Raw genomic sequence first — 17771 nt, 5'->3', positions numbered from 1 at the left:
GGTGAGCTGTGGGATGAGTAAAGGTCGCAGACAATAGCGGTGATAAGATGGAAGTGGGGGCTGAGTATGGGGGAGAGAGGAGGGGAGATGTTATTGTATGGGAGGAGGCGAGTTCTAGGGTGCTGGTTGTGAGTGTGGGGGAGTGGGGGGTGAGAGTGGGTGGGGGGTAGAGTGGGAGGAAGATCTGCCGCGGGGGGGGGGGGGGGGGGGGGAGTTATACTCCGGGCGTTGGTGCGTTCAGCGCGACTCGTGTGAGGTGTGAGGTAGGGGGAAGGATGGGTAGGGGTATGTTGGATGTATGAGGGGGAATGATCTTCGTCTGTGGATGAGGGGTGTGGGGGGGGAACGTCGGGTGTGTGAGTAACTATAACACTGAGGGGATGGGAGAGGTGTATGTCATTCCGCTGTTGTAATGGGCAAGGCGGTGTATATTGAAAGTGGTGTCGGGCGGTGTTGTGCAGCTTGATGTGTGCGGAGTGGAGGTCTGCCGTTTGGTGATGTGTTCTAAGAAAGTAGGGAATAGGTTGTCTAGTCGGTCAAGGTTCCTATCACTGCCTTTGTGTAGAATGGTCCCATTGTTGTAGATGGTGATTGTGGCTCTGCCTGGGAAAACTAGGGATGGTGTGATAGAAAGAATTATGCCATGTGCGGATTTATTGGTGGTGTGAATAGAGAGAGTGGAGAGGAACGCTTTCCTCCATTGTGCTCTACGTGGAGTGTAGAAAATGATATCGTTGTTCGTGGCTCCATTGATCAGTGAAAAGTAGGTGTCCACACACGGTAATTCGGGGTGTGCCTTTAGGAAATTGTGTTTGTAGCGTTTGGCGTTTTTTTTTTGTGAACTCTGGTGGGTAGATGATTTTGTAGGTGTGCTCGCCCAAGCGTTCCATGGTGAAGAGGCGTGGGTAGAAGAGGTGGGGACCTTAAGGGTTGCGGGGCAATAAGCTTAAGTGAAGAAAGTATGGGCAGTGGGTGCGGGTGACTCGACTACAATGGCACCCCCAGTGGTGAGCTATTTAAGGATGGCCACCAGGGTAGAAAATGTGCAGGAAAGAAGTGGAAGTATAATATTAGTGGTATACTGGTAAAAAATACAGGTGCAAACAACAAGTTACCCGAGTCAAGGTGACACTAGTGAGCAGCCAGGAATATGTGAGGTAGCGATCGGTGCATTATAGTAGCAGTATAATACCGCAATAAAGGATAAACAACAATCATACGACGGTTTAGAAACAGCGCTATGAGAAGTATGTGGTAGTTGAGATTATTCTGATAGGCCACTTCTTTGGGTATGGTCAGATCGTGCATATGACTAGTCCAAGATGGCCACTAAGGAGAGAGAGAGAGACCAGTCTAAAATGGCCGCCAAGTAGGGGTGATGGAGATGATAGTCCTCTTTTAGTTGTTGTTGCTTGAAGAACAGAGAAGGGCCGTTTCAGTTTCCGTTTGAGCAAGGCCAGTTCCTAGCTTGATGGGAGAGAGTCTTATCTCTATTTTGGTGGTCTTGTGTGGAGGAGTTAAGATGCCGGGCCTCGTGAGCATCGGAGGTACAGGAGGGGATTTATGGCTACAGTTTTATTACCCCCAGCCATTTTGAACAAAGGAAGTTTTAGAAAGTGTGTAAAAGCGAGTGGGGTGAATAAATACCTTAATGTGCAATTTGCTCAGCAATTACGTTGAGGTTGCAAGCAGCGTTTTGCATATACCGAGGGTTTAAGTGCAGCGCTGCATAGTGTATCCCTTTCTGGCCCGTTGTTGGGTAATGATTGTGTCCGATCAAAGCAGCTGAGCTGTGTCTCCTCCCGCCTCGATAGGCGTTGACGTTGTTGTGTATTTACCTATTGCTTGATTCAGCAGATCCCTAGGCAGCGATGCCGTGTGTTTTTCCGCGCTTTTCCGTCCGCCTCCGGGCTCTCTCTTGCCTCTCCCTGGGCGACGGCACCGCACTTTCGAATATTCTCCGGCTCCAGGCTCCGGCGGGGCCAGCTCCAGTCGTCCTTCGTCACCCCGGGTCCCGCCCGCCTCAGGGTTCCACTCCGGCAGCTCTGAGCGGCAAGTGCACAGCCGACATACGGGAGACGAGCCCTCAATGTCAGCAGGTCGCTACCCTCTCCGGGCACCACCGGGATTGCGATGAGCCCAGCCCCCGGCGCGAAAAGAAGGCATCCAGATCTAGCCACGCGGGTCTAGCCGCAAGCTAACAATCACCCAGACCGTTCACCGATGATAGGAGTCTCACCGGCATCTGCGGCAGGGATCCAGGCATCCACCGCTACGGAGTCTGATGCAGGCGACGGCGAGACACTGGCGGGTCACTTCTGGCGAACCCCCGGTCCAGTCGTCCTGTGCTCCTCTAGTCTTCCGTTGTGGGTCGCAGGGGTCAGTCCGATGCAGGCGACGGCGAGACACTGGCGGGTCACTTCTGGCGAACCCCCGGTCCAGTCGTCCTGTGCTCCTCTAGTCTTCCGTTGTGGGTCACAGGGGTCAGTCCGATGCAGGCGACGGCGAGACACTGGCGGGTCACTTCTGGCGAACCCCCGGTCCAGTCGTCCTGTGCTCCTCTAGTCTTCCGTTGTGGGTCGCAGGGGTCAGTCCGATGCAGGCGACGGCGAGACACTGGCGGGTCACTTCTGGCGAACCCCCGGTGGTCCGGTCCAGTCGTCCTGTGCTCCTCTAGTCTTCCGTTGTGGGTCGCAGGGGTCAATCCGATGCAGGCGACGGCGAGACACTGGCGGGTCACTTCTGGCGAGCCCCCGGTGGTCCGGTCCAGTCGTCATGTGCTCCTCTAGTTTTCCGTTGTGGGTCGCAGGGGTTAGTCGTCCGTCCGGAGTCTCACCGTCATCTGCAGCAGGGATCCAGGCATTCCCCGCCGCGAAGTCTGGTACAGGTGATGGCGAAGTTCTGGCGGGTCACCTCAGGCGAGTAACTCCGGTGGTCAGCTCCTGTCGACCTGTGCTCCACTGATGTTCCGTTGCGGGTTACAGGGGTCCTAGTAGTCCAAGCAGTCCAGTTACATCAGCCAGTTACATCACTAAGTCAGCCAGACGTATCAGTGAAATCCAAGCTCTCACTATAAAGGAGCTCTATGTGCAGTTTTTGCCGGACAGAGTCACCCTACGCACTAGCCCTTCTTTTATACCTAAGGTGCCTTCAACTTACCACCTCAATGAACCGATTGTTTTACCAACATTCTTTTGTGATCCATCCTTAGCAGCGGAAAGGGCGTTGCATTCTCTGAACATTAAACAATGTTTGAAGTTTTATCTGCAAAGAACGGAGACCTTCCGTAAATCCTCTCAGCTACGAATATTTCTCGGCGCCCAGCAAAGGACAAGCCTTGACATGGGCCAGCATTGCTGTTGGGTCACCTCCATGATTTCCTTCTGTCATGAAAAAGCTGGCCGTCCGCTTCTTGCGAAAGCACAAGCTCACTCTACTAGGAAAGTGGCGACTTCCTCAGTACTGTTTGCGGTAGCATCACTCGCGGACATTTAGAGGGCGGCAACGTGGGCGAACGCTCACACATTCATGAAGCATTACTGCCTTGATGGTTGGAAAAAGGCAGATATCACTGTTGGACAAGCTACACTCTGACGTCTGTTTGCCTAAGATAGGCGGCTTATAGCCTTCTATGTTTTTTACATGCTTTGTAAATTTGTATGCTTATTATTCTCTTCTTGATTTCTGATGCTACAAGTTTACGTAATGATGGGATGGTTCGCCTGCCCACCACCTTTCTTTTTCACTTATTGTGTTTTTTACGGCTTACTAGACGGATTCAAGCATGTAAATCTATATAAGATTCGATAATGGAGAAAAACAAATTACTTACCTGTACACTGTGGTTCTTCAGTGTTTATCTTTAATAAAGTCACATGCGACCCTTCCTCCTCTCTGATTGAGCTCACCAATTACCTGAGGTATGGTGGCTCTGTGGGGAAGGAAACTAGGAGGTCTCAGCTGTGATTGGCTGAAGTTTGGATGTTTTAAAATGAGGCTGAAAAGTTACTTAAGTGAGTTTTCTGTTCTATGGAGGTCTATGGTGATGAGGTATTACTGCTATTTCTTATGCTACCGTGAGACTCCCACCATGACGATGGGTAAGATTGAAGCATGTGAATCTATAAAATATATCAATACTGAAGAACCACTGTGTACAGGTAAGTAACTTTTTTTTTGTCTTTGCTCAGTATTCTACTCCTATCCAAGACTATAACTGCTGCTCTTGTTGATTTTGCTGTGTTCAGGTTGCTCTGCCTTTCGTCTGCATACTCGCACTTTAAAAAGTATAGGGAGTACTTCATCTCCCTTTACACACTACCCAGATATTTCGTTCTAACAATTTTTTTAATAGTGTTATAAATGTGTTTGTAACCATCTTGTTGCTATTTGCTTACTTTGTACTTGTACTGTTTTACTCTTGTGAGGTTCACGTCTCACCGGTAGTCCTCCTTCGCTTTTTGAAGGCTCCGGGTGAGCGCCATTTTTGTTGACGCGCTAGTTGTTCTGTCCTGCTATTTAAGAGGGTAGATGCCAGCGGAAGCGCGCCAGTGGGAAGCCCGTCTGCGTCCGTCTGCGCCCTGCCACTCCCAGCGGCAAGAGACCCTGTTCAAAATCTTGTGAGTAACACTAAATTGATAAGCTACACTGCCACTGATTTAAAGCTACTTAGACATAGTCTTTCTCTCAAGTGTAAGATATGTGTTTTTCCCATGCATGGCTTCAAATGTCCTCACTGTGGGTTTTCACTAGGCGTGATGCTCAAAAGTAAGACAGTTCTTGGAGCAGGTCTTCAGGGCGGAATGAGTTGTAAAATGGTACCAACTCCTGCTCGCCATTACCTTCGTTTTTGGAGCATTAACTGTAGTTCCCTCCCCAAACATAAAGATAATATTTTTGACTTTCTCAATGCGGAGAAACCGGACGCTCTGTTTCTCACTGAAACATGGCTGCATGCCAGTTCAGGACCCGACGTTATCGCCCTCCCTCCTGACTATGTTATTGTCAGGAAGGACAGAGATATAGGAAAAGGTGGAGGTATTGTGGTGATTTTTAAAGCTTTTATTGCTGCAAACTTGAGGCTCTTCCTCTCCAAGGTTGCGAAGCCGCTCAGTTCAAACTAGCAGTTAACCCTCAGCTGACCCTATCTGGCCTCCTGATCTACTGTCCCCCGGGGAACCCAGGTTTATGGGCAGCTTCCTTTTCTGATTTTATTGCACCTCTCCTGTTGAAAGACACTAATGTTACCATTCTTGGGGATCTTAATTTACATTTAGAAAATTCTCAATGCAATGTCAGCAGTGTCTTCCTGTCTTATTTGGAGGCCCTGAATATCTCCTTATGTAATTCAGGACCCACACATATGGCAGGACATTTACTTGACCCCGTACTCTCTAATCTCACTTTTGACTGTAGTCTTCCTGCTTTTTCCTTGGAATGGTCGGACCATTTTGTGGTTCAATTTAATCTGGTGACCTCTGGGACTGAGAGCAGGGTCTCTCCAAATTCTTATGTAAGTTTTAGACGTTGGGGCAAACTGAATGTAGAGGCCTTTAACATCTTATTATCCAAGAACTTGCCAGACATAAATTTGCCACTGCCTTTACTTCAACCGGCTGTATCGAATCGACTCACCGCAGCTGTAAATACATGTTTGCCTCTTGTGTCTAAACATACCCTCCCCCATCGTCCTCCGGGACCGTGGTTCACGGATAACCTCAAAGCCATTAAATCCAAGTGTAAAGCTCTTGAGAGGAAATGGAGGCAATCCTTCTCTCCTACCCGCAAAGTTGATTATAAAAGAACCCTTAAGGATTATCAAAAACTATGCAAAATGGACAGAGCCAGTTACATTGCTGACACTGTCACGCAGGCCCAAAATTGCCCACGCACCCTCTTCTCGGTGGTAAAGAAGTTGACAGGCTCTGACACTACTCCGCCTCCCCCAATGAGGTTCAATGTGATCAAATTGCTGACTTCTTCATCAAGAAGGTTGAACTTATTTATGGTACTTTGGGTTCCTCTTCCCGCCCAATCCATGCTGACTTTTGACCCTACTCACGAAAGTGAGCTTGATTCCGTAGCCAAATTATGTACCTGGCTACCATTTGATGAAAAGTCTTTTTAGTACTGTCTGTTAAGCATTAAATCGGGCTCTCCACGTGACCCTTTGCCAACTAAAATATTGCGTCAACTCATTCCTGACTCTCTTAACGTCCTAAAAGAGTTTCTTAATTCCTCACTGAGAGATGCCTTCGTCCCGCTTGAGTGGAAACACGCAATGGTTATTCTACTCTTAAAAAAGGTTGGAGCTGACCCCTTGATACTGTCAAATTTTAGGCCAATCTCTTTACTTCCCGTGCTCTCGAAGATCCTGGAAAGACATGTCAACAATCAATCAACTCACCATGTGGAGAGATTTGGTTTTCTGCATCCGTCCCAATCGGGCTTTAGGGCTGACCATTCCACAGAAACAACTCTTCTTGGAGTCACTGAGAGATTGCGTCATTGCATGGACCGCGGAGAGACAACAGCACTCGTATTACTTGATTTGAGTGCCGCATTCGATACTGTGTCGCATTCCATTCTTCTTGCCTCTCTCCGGTCCTTGGGAGTGGAAGGTCCCGCCTTGGCCTGGCTTGCCTCCTTCCTTAGTGGGAGCACCTTTCAGGTCTTTTCCTCTGAAGCCTCTTCTAAAATCTGTTCTTCAGTGTACGGAGTGCCCCAGGGGTCTATTTTGAGTCCCTTACTTTTTAATATCTATATTAGACCCCTGGCCACCATCGTGGAGGATGGTGGTCTTTCTCTATTTTCATACGCTGACGACACACAAATAATCTTTTCTCTTTCCGCTACCGAAGATAACATCTCAGCCCTCAAACAGGGATTGTATAAAGTCTCAGAATGGATGCGTAACAACTTTTTGAAGCTGAACGGGGACAAGACAGAGGTGGTCATCCTGGGCAAACGCAAGGACCTATGGGGCCCCCAACACTGGCCCCAAGAAATGGGTCGTCCTCCCCAACCCATTGCCCAGGTCCGCAACCTTGGCTTTCTCATTGATGAAAACCTTTCTATGCGGCAGCAGGTGTTGAGGGTGGGCGCTACATGCTTCACCATTTTGAGATGGCTTCATAAAATCCTCTGGATGCTTCCTGACTCCACCAAAAGGACGGTTGTCCAGCCCCTGGTCACCTCTCGCCTGGATTATGGCAACATTCTTTATTTGGGGTTGTGTCATGAAGCTCTTATAAGGCTTCAGGTGGTGCAGAATGCGGCTGCCCGCCTCCTATGCCATGTCCCGCGCAGAGTCTCCATATCCCATTCCCTGCTGAACCTTCCTTGGCTTCGGATTGAAAGTAGAGTTAAGTTTAAGGCTCTTTGCTATATTTTTAAGATCAAACAGGGTGTTGCTCCTCTATATTTACAGGAGCTCATTCATGCCTATTTTACACGTACTCTCCAGTCTTCCTCTAAGGGTGACTTAGTGATTTCCAGATTTAAGTAGCTGAGAATGGGCTCGTTCTCCCACTTAGGCCCTAAGATTTGGAATTCCTTGCCTACTTCATTGAAAACTGAAACCATCTATTTCAACTTTCGAAAGGGCCTCAAGACATGGCTTTTTATGCAATAAGCTGCATTTTTTTCTCTTTTCACCCTTTTAGACTATCCCTTGGCGCCGGTAAACCCACTATGGGTAGCTGTGCGCCTTAAAAGTTAAATAAATAAATATCACAATCTCTTGATTTAATAACTTTTGAACTTCCAAAGTAATACTCCTGTAGCTAGTGACCATTCTTAAGTATGCTACATATATCAGGGCAGGTAAAGCAAATGTTCATATTATTGGTGTATTTTGGCCCTTTTTTTATTTTTTAAAGTATGAATAGCTGCAGCTATGTTGTGGCCCTCGTGTAAATATTAAATCCTCCAATGCATCTCTGTGAAAAGTTAGTTATATTGTCATTGGTATTTTATTACAAATTATTTGATCTATCGACAGTGTTTATTGGCTATCAGATAGTAACACTCCCAGTTTTGCAGTCAAAATACAATTATTGGGGCATTGTTGGAACTTTTGTACCCTGAAAAGTAATTTGTGTGGGAGTTGTCCTTGTAGGAACCTCGTATTCAAGAGGGATAATGATTGCTACCCAGCATAAAAGCATTGTAAATCTTTATTTTTGCTTCTTAAGTTCATCCAGTGGAAATAAGTGGGCAAATCAAGTGTCCCGTTTTCTGCTTTAAAATTCCCCTTCTCGAGTCTTTCCAAAAGTGTGTGCCATCTGACATTGATTTTAAAATGTTTATTTGCTTGTCTATTTAGGTTGTGTTTCAAAATGCTACTCACTTATTACCTCATCCATAGTTACATGTAATATTATTCGTGGTTTTCAGACTACTATATTATATATTTAGGTACATTTCTAACCTTGAAAACTGGTCAATCCGCATCGGTTCTGGGCAAATCGCATTGTTTTTCTGTACCCTAAGTTGTCAAAGTGTAATATCAATGTGTGAATTCAGAAGCTGTATTTTGCTTCCTAGCACTGTTCTGATTACCTGTTTTCATATCGCAACCCCTCCTCAAAATCAATTTTTTTTTTTAACCAGCCCCTGATTCGCTGCAGCTTGTCTTGCAGGGATTTGGTAGATGAAGCAAAGAAATTCCACCTGAGGCCTGAATTGCGAAGTCAAATGCAGGGACCAAGGACTAGGGCACGACTCGGTAAGTGAGCTTTGAAAAGGCCATTAGGATTTCATGGCACATCACTGGTGCAAATCCTTTTTAGGTCTGGCATGAGAGTGATGGTGTCTGTATACCTATGTTTACCAATTAATTAAAATATATACAGTGTAGGCAGGGAACTATTGCTGTTTCACCTCATGCTATTTGTTGTTTAGTGTATTACTGCCTCCTATTGAATGCTAGCATTGAAGTGTAAGCTGGACTGTTTTACATCTCAAGTGTACACTGAATCATAACACATTTAGTTTGTTATTTAATAGATTCATTGTATACAGAAGACTTTGTTGCGATTTTCACCTTTACAGACTTATTAAATATGTTATAAATCAAAATGCAAACTGGACCTATTGGCTTTGCAATGCTTATTCCTCCAAGTGGCCTCCTCCAATATGTCTGGTTGGTTTCTGTTCCCAGTGTGTCTCGAAATCTTGGGCCCCCTTCCGGTAGAGTTGAATGTGGGCAAATAGCATTAACACAAGTGCAACAGTGAAGCTTGGTGAGGACACCAAAGCATCCTTCCAACATAACCACATCCTCCTCCATCCCACAACTCTTCATCAGGAAATGTAAACCTCTACACAACTTGCACTGAAATTGTTTGAGTCCCTCCATGCCTGAGAACAAGGCTGCCTCAGGTTTGTCTTTATGTGGAGGTGGGTCTTTGTTAATGCTCTTAATTTTCTGTTTTCATTCACAGGGCACCGGCTATTTCAGAGCATGCTGGCCATCAAGCAGTCTTCCCCCTTCCAGAGTCAGCTCTGTTTTGTTGATCCTCCCAATGCCTGTGTCCGTTGTTTGGTCAACTATGCCACACATGCACTGGCATCAATGCCAGATTACTGAGTCCTTTAATGTGGATGCAAGACGTCTTGGGGGCAAGTGCCTAAGTGATGGCCAGGTATTTATAGTAGAAGCATTCAGAGGTACTTTAGAATTAGAGACCTGCTTGGTGCTCTATTTTTGGAAAGAAAGTCTTACGACTGTCTGTATGGTTAGTCTCACTGCTAACCACAAGTGGAACTGTGCTAGTTGCTCTAGATGTTCTGCTTATTCATTTCTGTGATACACTCATTACTAGGAAAGCAGCAAAACTATATCTAGAAGGTAGGGGAAGCTGACCCACAAGGGGTTAGATGACACCTCAAAATCCTTTCTTTATGATTCAGGCCAGCAGGGCTCTGACCTATGTGTCTGCCTTTAGAGTATGCCTCCCTTGGGGACTCTGACTATTGGAGCCTCCTGCCTCTAGAATGTTCACTTTCAAGATACAAACCTGCGGTTTGTGATGCATCCTTAGCAGGACATCATGTGCCCGCATAATAGTTTATAAACATGAACCCTGCCTCTTCTGGATTCTAACCAATGCAGAGTTGGCTGAAAAAAAGTGCCATCAAATAGGAATAAAATATGTAGAAATTTGCTAAAGCAGGCATAGGATTAATCTTGTAATAAATCCTGTTTATATAACTCTAAAAGCAGTATTTCCCTAGACTCTGGAAATGAATGCAGGTCACTTGTGTTTTTATTAGGAGATGCAAGATTATTTTATTACCTTTAGTACCACTGTGCAAACTAGGTAAGCATGGAACAGCGTTTGCACAATAATTCATTGGGTGGTACATATAGTGTTTTGCATAATCAAAGTGGTATTTTTGTTGCCTGGGCTGTGTTATGGATGCTTAACCATAGCAGCCTAGAACGGAGAGTACCACCACATGCACCTCCATGTGGAAATACTGAGAGCATCAGAGAAGCAAATGGTCCTAAGAGACAAACAGGGCTGATCATGGCTTTGATGTGGTGGTCCTGTCTCAGGCACTGTCCACATTCATCCACAGGCTCTACTCAAGCTTCAACCTTTCAGAATTTCAAAACAGGATTTCATCTGTTTATGCTACCAACATTATTGTAGAATAGCTAGACAAACCTTTCCGTTGTCGGGCTTTACTTTTAATGGCCTCAGTTAGAGTACAGTGATTCTGGGAGGGGTGCCGCATAAGTGCCATGTGACTAAGATTAGACTCTGGTCTATTTGTAGGAGTCGGAAGAGGATTGCATTAGTTCTTTAGAAGAAACAAGACCAGGAAAGCTCTTTCAATGCATGAAGACAGTTGTCAATGGAAGAAGAAGTTATAAGGATGGAAGGAGGAGGATCTGTACCCAACACCTGATGCCCTAATGCAATCATTTTCATTATTTCATCTGCTGAATTGGCATTTCTATTACATGGGAATGCCTTTTGAGCAACCAGCTGGCCTTCCAAATAAACCTTGCTTGGTCACCATGAGATTTGTGTTCTGGAATACTTGAAATACCACATGAGGTTATTTCAGTTTGTGATTTGTCAATTTTAGTGAAAGTAGTTATCTCCCACTTATAATTGAGAACGGTCACTAACTAAGAACATGCGGTGTAAAAGTAACCTTGCACAAAAGTATTGCTGAAACTCCCCTTAAAAAGGCCCCTTTTCCATTTGGGTGTATGAATGTATTGAGCCAATTAAATAGTGGGTTTCTGGTTGTTTGACTCTACAGTTGACTGTCTACAATTTCTGGGTTTGGGTTGTGGATATCTGTGTGGTTCTGGTGGTGTTTGTGTTGTATGCTGCTTTAGTTGTGGAGTTGAAGCTTGGCATCTTTAGATGGTAACTTGTTGAGCTTTTCGGCTTTTGGAATCTGGCGAGTGAGCTCCTCTGATGGCAGGTGGTGTCATACGAAGCTGTAATTGTCTTAAGGTATTTGAGCAGCTGTGGTTGTTTATGGTATGTTTTTTAACTGGCTGTCATTGCTGAGCTGAACAGCCCTAATGATGGAGGGCTTACCATAGCAGCTCTGCTGTTTGGTGGAATGTTGGGCAGGTCTTGTGGCAGGTTATTGTTTGGAAAATCCTTCAGTCGGGTTGCTTTGTGCACATCTGTGATGAGAATAGTTTCTCTGGTGGCACATGGTTTTGTTAAACAGTTATGAAGGTAAGTAGGGTGTTGAGCAGTTCTGGACTTGGATTTCTTTTGTGCAGTAACTGTGGTGAGTTTTTTAAGCAGTCCTCTGGGCAGTTGGGTGTCTGAAGCATTTCTGTACAAATATGTTTTTTTTGAGAAGCTACTGTGGGAGGAGATTAAGTTGAGTACCTTTAACACGGTTGATGTTGCTCTGCACTGGATGCAGCCAATGTTTTGATCAACTCTGGTGTACATTTGGATTGTCAATCAGTGTTACTTTATTTATCCTATTTGGGAGCTTTGTAAATGCCCATTACCACATTGGTTGGCCTCTCAACGCGTTCAGGTATAAAGACAGTTTGTTATATGGCACATTTGCTGGAACCTGGTGGTGGTAAACCAATAATCCAAAGTTAAGGAGAGAGTCCGAAGCTACCCACCACCAAATATGTCTCAAACATGACGAAACAGCCTCGTAAAGAGTGAGATTTCTGAGTGCATGGATGAAGGACTTATCACTAGTCTAAACCCCTGGCAAGTCTTGGTTTGTTGAGCTGCTCTGTGGCAAGTAGTGTGTGATGTTTTTGTAGCTGACTGTGCGTTGAGCTGCCCTTGTGGTGAGCATTTTTGGTTATAGGCTGTGGGGAGCACCTTGATGGATACTGAGCTCCTCTGTTGTATTGAAATTGTGTTTTGGTAAGCTCCATTGGTGAATGTTGAGCACCTTCGATGGTAGCATCTCTTAGGACCCCAGACGGTATGTGTGGTGGGGATTAAGGAGGGTTGTGTTGGTGCGTTTCTGGGATGACGAATGTATCTATTGATCTATGTTAATTGGATCTATTTATCACAAAACACAGTGAAAGGTTAATGTGATTTCCTTAAAATTACTGTCCTATTTACATACTGTAAATCTGCATATAGCTTTCATTCACAGATTAAAATTCTGGTTTGTACCTTGGATAATGACATCACAAAACGAATTTCAATAACCAATAATACTGGACTAATCATTAACCTTGGGCTCCAGAGCACAGTCCTGTGTGGCGTAATGCGCTTCAATAGGGGTAGTAAGCGCTATATAAATACAATTACTACTTATTGTATTTGACTAAGTAAGCCTTTTGCTGTAAGCGCTATATGAAAATCTAACATTGTACTTTATGGTCATAAATCTTTTTTTATAACAATCCACATTGACTTTCCCACCATAAGCACACCTCTAACGAAGCTTGACTGAGATAAAGAGCTGTCACGTCTTGGTCTTAAAAAACTATTTCTTGAAACTTCGGTCCGATGTGCATTATTTTTCTGGTGGACAGTAAATCTCATTTTATCTTTGCTTTGTGCTTCTGAACTAAACATAGCATTCGTTTTTTCATCTCCTTTGTGATAAAATCGACTCATTCAAGTATAAGATAAAGTGCGATAGCAATTTCCAGGTATCAGTATGGCCTTCCTCCTGACCATAACTTCTTAGAGAGCAGACAACCATCAGAGGAAGAGAGTTTGACATTCTCAGCACGGTATGTTGGTCATCTACACACTTGGGTAAGAAGAGGTTCAGCTTAAAAGAAGATGCCAAGGAAGGAACCTTCTCCTGCTGTGCTACCTGGCATGCAGCCTGCACACCTCTCAGCAAGTTGGCTAGGGGGTTGTCCTGGGTACTGAGACCCCTGTGTCAACACAGTTGTTGGTACTTTCCACTTCAGCACCATGGGATGTGTCCTAGTTGAGCGTACTCCCTCGCCAAGAGAGAATAATGCTGTGAGAGATGTGGGGCTGAGGAATGATTGGGCTGCTAGGCACTGAATTAGTCTCTTGGACCCTCACCACTCCTTTCTTTAGGGTGATCACTGTGACCGTAAATAAGCACCTCTACCTTATGATCTTGCACAGGATATTTGGGGAAATGTATTTGGCACTTCCCTGTTAAGGAATCTCCTTTAGAGGTTTAATTTTCCTTTGCACACCTTATGAATGCAGCAGCTCAAGACTTTGACAGTCTAATACAGAATCCTAGCTACAGGAATGATGTTTGTTAGACCTTGTAGCCTCCAGCGGGCCCAAAAAGGGCTTTTGAACACCAAATGTCTGCGTTTTTTTGGCGCCAACCTTGATCATGGCAGTATCCCTCAAAGAATAAATGTAAAGTTCCTGAGACCCATGTTTTCTGAGACTGCCTCTCATCTTACTCCTTAGTGTGTCTGTGATTTTCTAAAATGTTTGCAGTAAAACAAAGTGTGATCACACTGCTTGATAGTTTGTGACTAGACATGCCTGGAAAGGCTGAACATATGGAGGTTTTTCACTATGTGCTATCAATTCTACCTGCACACCAAGTGAGCTAGATTAGAGCAATGGATTGAGCGTTTTCTGCTGTCTTCATGAGGACAAGAGGGTAGAAGCAGCATCCCTCCTAATGAGGGCCAATACATTTCCAATCCGCAGATTAGATCATATGCAGAAAATTTGTCTACTGAAAGGGTATGGATTTCCTTTTCTTTCTCCAACAGGAGGTAGCAATCGTTTTGGCAAAGAACTTGGTAGAGAAAGAGCCCTTTTACAAATGTGGAAGAGGGTGCATATCAGATATTTTCTGAATGTTTTAGAATTAAAAAAAGAGTCCAGACATACCATGGTAAAAACATATTTACGGTGAACATTGCTTTTTTACGTTGATCACTCTGTTTCTCTCAAATATGATTGGTCCGTGCAGAAGGCGGTATTTGTTGAACGAAGAGTATCTGTCCATATTATGCTTGCCATCCTCCGATGTTAATCTGTGATCCCATGTATCCAATCCTGGGGAATTGGGATGTGTTATTTTCTGCAGAGCATTAGGCGATTTTGCCAAGAGTAGATTTGAACGATACTGATTTATGTATGAGGGAAGGCTGTTTGTGAGCAAGTTTTGCACTTAGTTGTTGGTGTTGCGCACTCGGGCCATTGTTGAAATATCAGTTATAAACGTTTACTTGTTGCAGAAAACTTTAAGCCGCCTGTGCCATTTGGAGTATTTAAACTTTCAGTTCAATCAATTCCAGAGTAATGTTTTTTGTAATTTGGTATTGTAGATGTGAGCTGGTTGGGTAACTTAAAATAGAGGCTTTGCATTGCCGAGCCAGTAATCTGTTTCATGTTGAAGCAGGTTTGGCAATCTACGATTACATGATACCTGAGATTGATGCAGTTTTCTTGGGATTGGTGCGTACTACTGCTCTGCTCACCCTTGAAGTGGCAACCTAGCTAGAGCTGCAGTGTGAATGCGTTCAAACTCACTGCTACAGAACAGCCTGCAGAAGATACCAGCGGGTGCTTCGTCCCCGGCGGCGTCGGGTGCTTTGGCCCCAGCGCTGTCGGTGACTTCAGGCCTGACGCCTCAGGGCCCCGCTGGATCTGGTTCCAGATCTGGGGCGTTGCCGGTCGAACTTACGACCTTGCCGGCGCCAGCCCCTAGGATGTTGCCGCCGACACAGACGACGGTGTCCCCGGTCCCCCCCTCGACCCGGTTCCGACACCGAAGCGGCGCCGCTCGACGCCGCATTCAACGGCGAGAGAAGACTTTTTCTTCTATGATCCGGCCCCATCATTTGACCCGGAGTACCAGGAGGTTGGTGGCGAGTTGGATTGGGAGGGGTCGGAGGACCCTCTGGCACGTGAGTGCCAGTCTTATCAGGACTGGGCAGGTGAGCTAGGGGATGCCAGTGGTTTGGACACTTCACCAGACACTGGTTTTGTCTCCCCTCCTACCGTGGCTACGGAGGAGGGGGCTGCCTATAGTGTGGTGTTGACATGGGCGGCCAAGGCCTTATCCCTTGAACTCCCCGTCGCGGCCGTGAGGACTAACCTCCTCACTGAGGTCCTTAAACCGCAAGCAAGCTCTTCAGATCCTCTGTTGCCGTTTAACGAGGCCTTGTCTGACGTTCTCCTGGGCACTTGGTCCAGGCCCGCCACAGGTCCCCCTGTAGATAGGAACGTGGCCATACGCCACCGCCCAGCTCCGGGCGACTCTTGCTTCCTGTCCACCCACACAACTCCCGAGAGCCTGGTCATACAGGCCTCTACCTCCCAGAACGCATTCCCGGCGGCTCCCCCCGATGGGGAATCCAAGAGGTACGAAAAGTATGGTAAGAAGATGTTCTCCTCACTGAGTTTGGGGTTGCGGTCAGTTAACACTGCGTGTCTCTTGGGCCGTTATTCCCACGCTCTGTGGGACACGGTCGCGGACGTGCTGCCACAATGTCCGGAGGAGGCCCGGACTAAACTCGCCCAAGCCCTTGCGGAGGGTCGAGATGCGGCACGGTATTCCATCCGGTGTGGACTGGATACAATGGACTCGCTAGGCAGGGCGATGGCAACAACGGTGGCGATTCGTCGCCACGCCTGGCTGAGGTCAGCCAACTTTTTGGCTGATGCCCAAAACACCCTTGTGGACATGCTGTTTGATGGCCGTCGCCTCTTTGGCGACAAGGCAGACAGTGCGCTTGAGCGCTTTAAGGACTCAAGGGCTGCGGCCAAGTCCTTAGGCCTGTCGGCCCGCACCAGCAAACTGCTGCCTTTCGCTCCTTTCGTGGCCAAGGAAGGGGGGTCCCCACACATCCTGCCAGCCACGTGCCGCAGACTAACATTCAGCGTGGTGGCGGACGTGGTAACCGCCGTGGCGGTGCCCGGGGATAACGGCGAGGCCAGTCCACTTCCACCTCCGCAGCATCCACCTCAAAGCCCTCCTAGTCCGAGCTTCTGCCAGTGGGGGCAGGGTTCGCCATCACCTCCTCCACTGGCGCACTGTCACTTCGGATAGGTGGGTGCTGCAAAACGTCCAAAGGGGCTACTCCCTCCCCTTCGAGGCAACTCCTCCAGCCATGCCACCGCAGTACCACCGCGTGTCGGGGGATTACTTGAATCTTCTGCGAGAGGAAGTTACGGCTCTCTTGGCCAAGGGGGCCATCGAGCTCGTTCCTGGGCCAGAAGTAGGGTGTGGTTGCTACTCCCACTACTTTATGGTTCCCAAGAAGGGCAAAGGGGGCCTACACCCTATCTTGGACCTGCGGAATGTCAACGGCTTCCTCCGGAAGGAGAAGTTCAAAACTGGCTCAGGCCTTGGCTGCCCTGGACACTGGAGACTGGATGGTAGCGTTGGACTTGCAGGACGCTTATTTTCGCATCCCCGTCTGTAATGGCTGGATTTTCTGTTTAGATGGGATCAGCCCCCAGGGGCCCCTGTGACCCAGCCAAAACGTACTCACCTTCCCTCCTCAGATCGTATTCACAATGAGTAGATATACAGATAAATATACAGATCGCACCTAAGGACGGGGAATGACAATATATGTATGTACGGATTTTCTACAATATCTTATTCACATCAGTTGGCCTCGCGGTCACCCCGACCCAGACCGTTCTACCCTAGGGCAGATCTGACACACAATCCGGTGTGTCTACACACGGGCCTGCAGAACCCAATGCTCCCTTTTCCAAACTGTTCGCAATCTGGCGAAACTAAGCGCCAGTATCCTCCCTGGCGTTCTCACTTATCCAAGCCACAATCTGGTGGGTATTCCCACTGGTCTCCCACCCAGTGTTATCACTAACGCCGCATATCAACGACGACCACATTCCTATGAACCATTATTCGGGGGTATTGTCTCAGTGGTCTACCTGGAATAAAACTACAGTAATAACTTTGAATATGGTTTCAGATTATGTAGTGTACTCCCTGCTCTTGGCATCAAAGATCCACCCACTCCCTCCTTATTCAGTCACCATTTACCTGATCGGGATTTCTCATCCGTTCACCCAAACAGCTCCTAACTAGAAGTCGGGTTTATCAAGATTGAACATGAGCACCAGGCACACAATAATTCTATATGAATTAGGGTATTTATTAACAATAAACATAAATCACATTACTATGCAGCATAACATTTGCAAGAAAAAGGTAAAGATTAGAGTGCACATCCTACATAAATTGGGCGGGTATCACCTGGTTAGTGGGAAGTCTGGACTCGGCAGTCATCTGGGCTCCTGTCTCGTCTCTGGGTCCTGGCTCGCCTTGCAGTCACCCTCAGCCGTCGCAAGTAC

The 17771-nt window shown here is 46.6% G+C and overlaps 1 protein-coding gene across 2 annotated transcripts in view; it reads left to right on the top strand.

Annotated features, from left to right (window-relative positions):
- The window catches only part of KLHL12 (kelch like family member 12), a 621505-nt gene that overhangs the window by 258824 nt on the left and 344910 nt on the right, over positions 1 to 17771 (top strand). For both annotated transcript variants that reach the window (XM_086923076.1, XM_086923077.1), the window contains exon 6: positions 8614 to 8728. In XM_086923076.1, coding sequence (XP_086779202.1) covers positions 8614 to 8728 — 115 coding nt within the window. The remainder of the gene's footprint in view (positions 1 to 8613; positions 8729 to 17771) is intronic.

Source organism: Lissotriton vulgaris, chromosome 5 (genome assembly GCF_964263255.1).
Source record: "Lissotriton vulgaris chromosome 5, aLisVul1.2, whole genome shotgun sequence".
Lineage (NCBI taxonomy): Eukaryota > Metazoa > Chordata > Amphibia > Caudata > Salamandridae > Lissotriton > Lissotriton vulgaris.
Note: the sequence above shows the minus strand (reverse complement) of the source record. Positions and strands in the feature narration are given on the sequence as shown.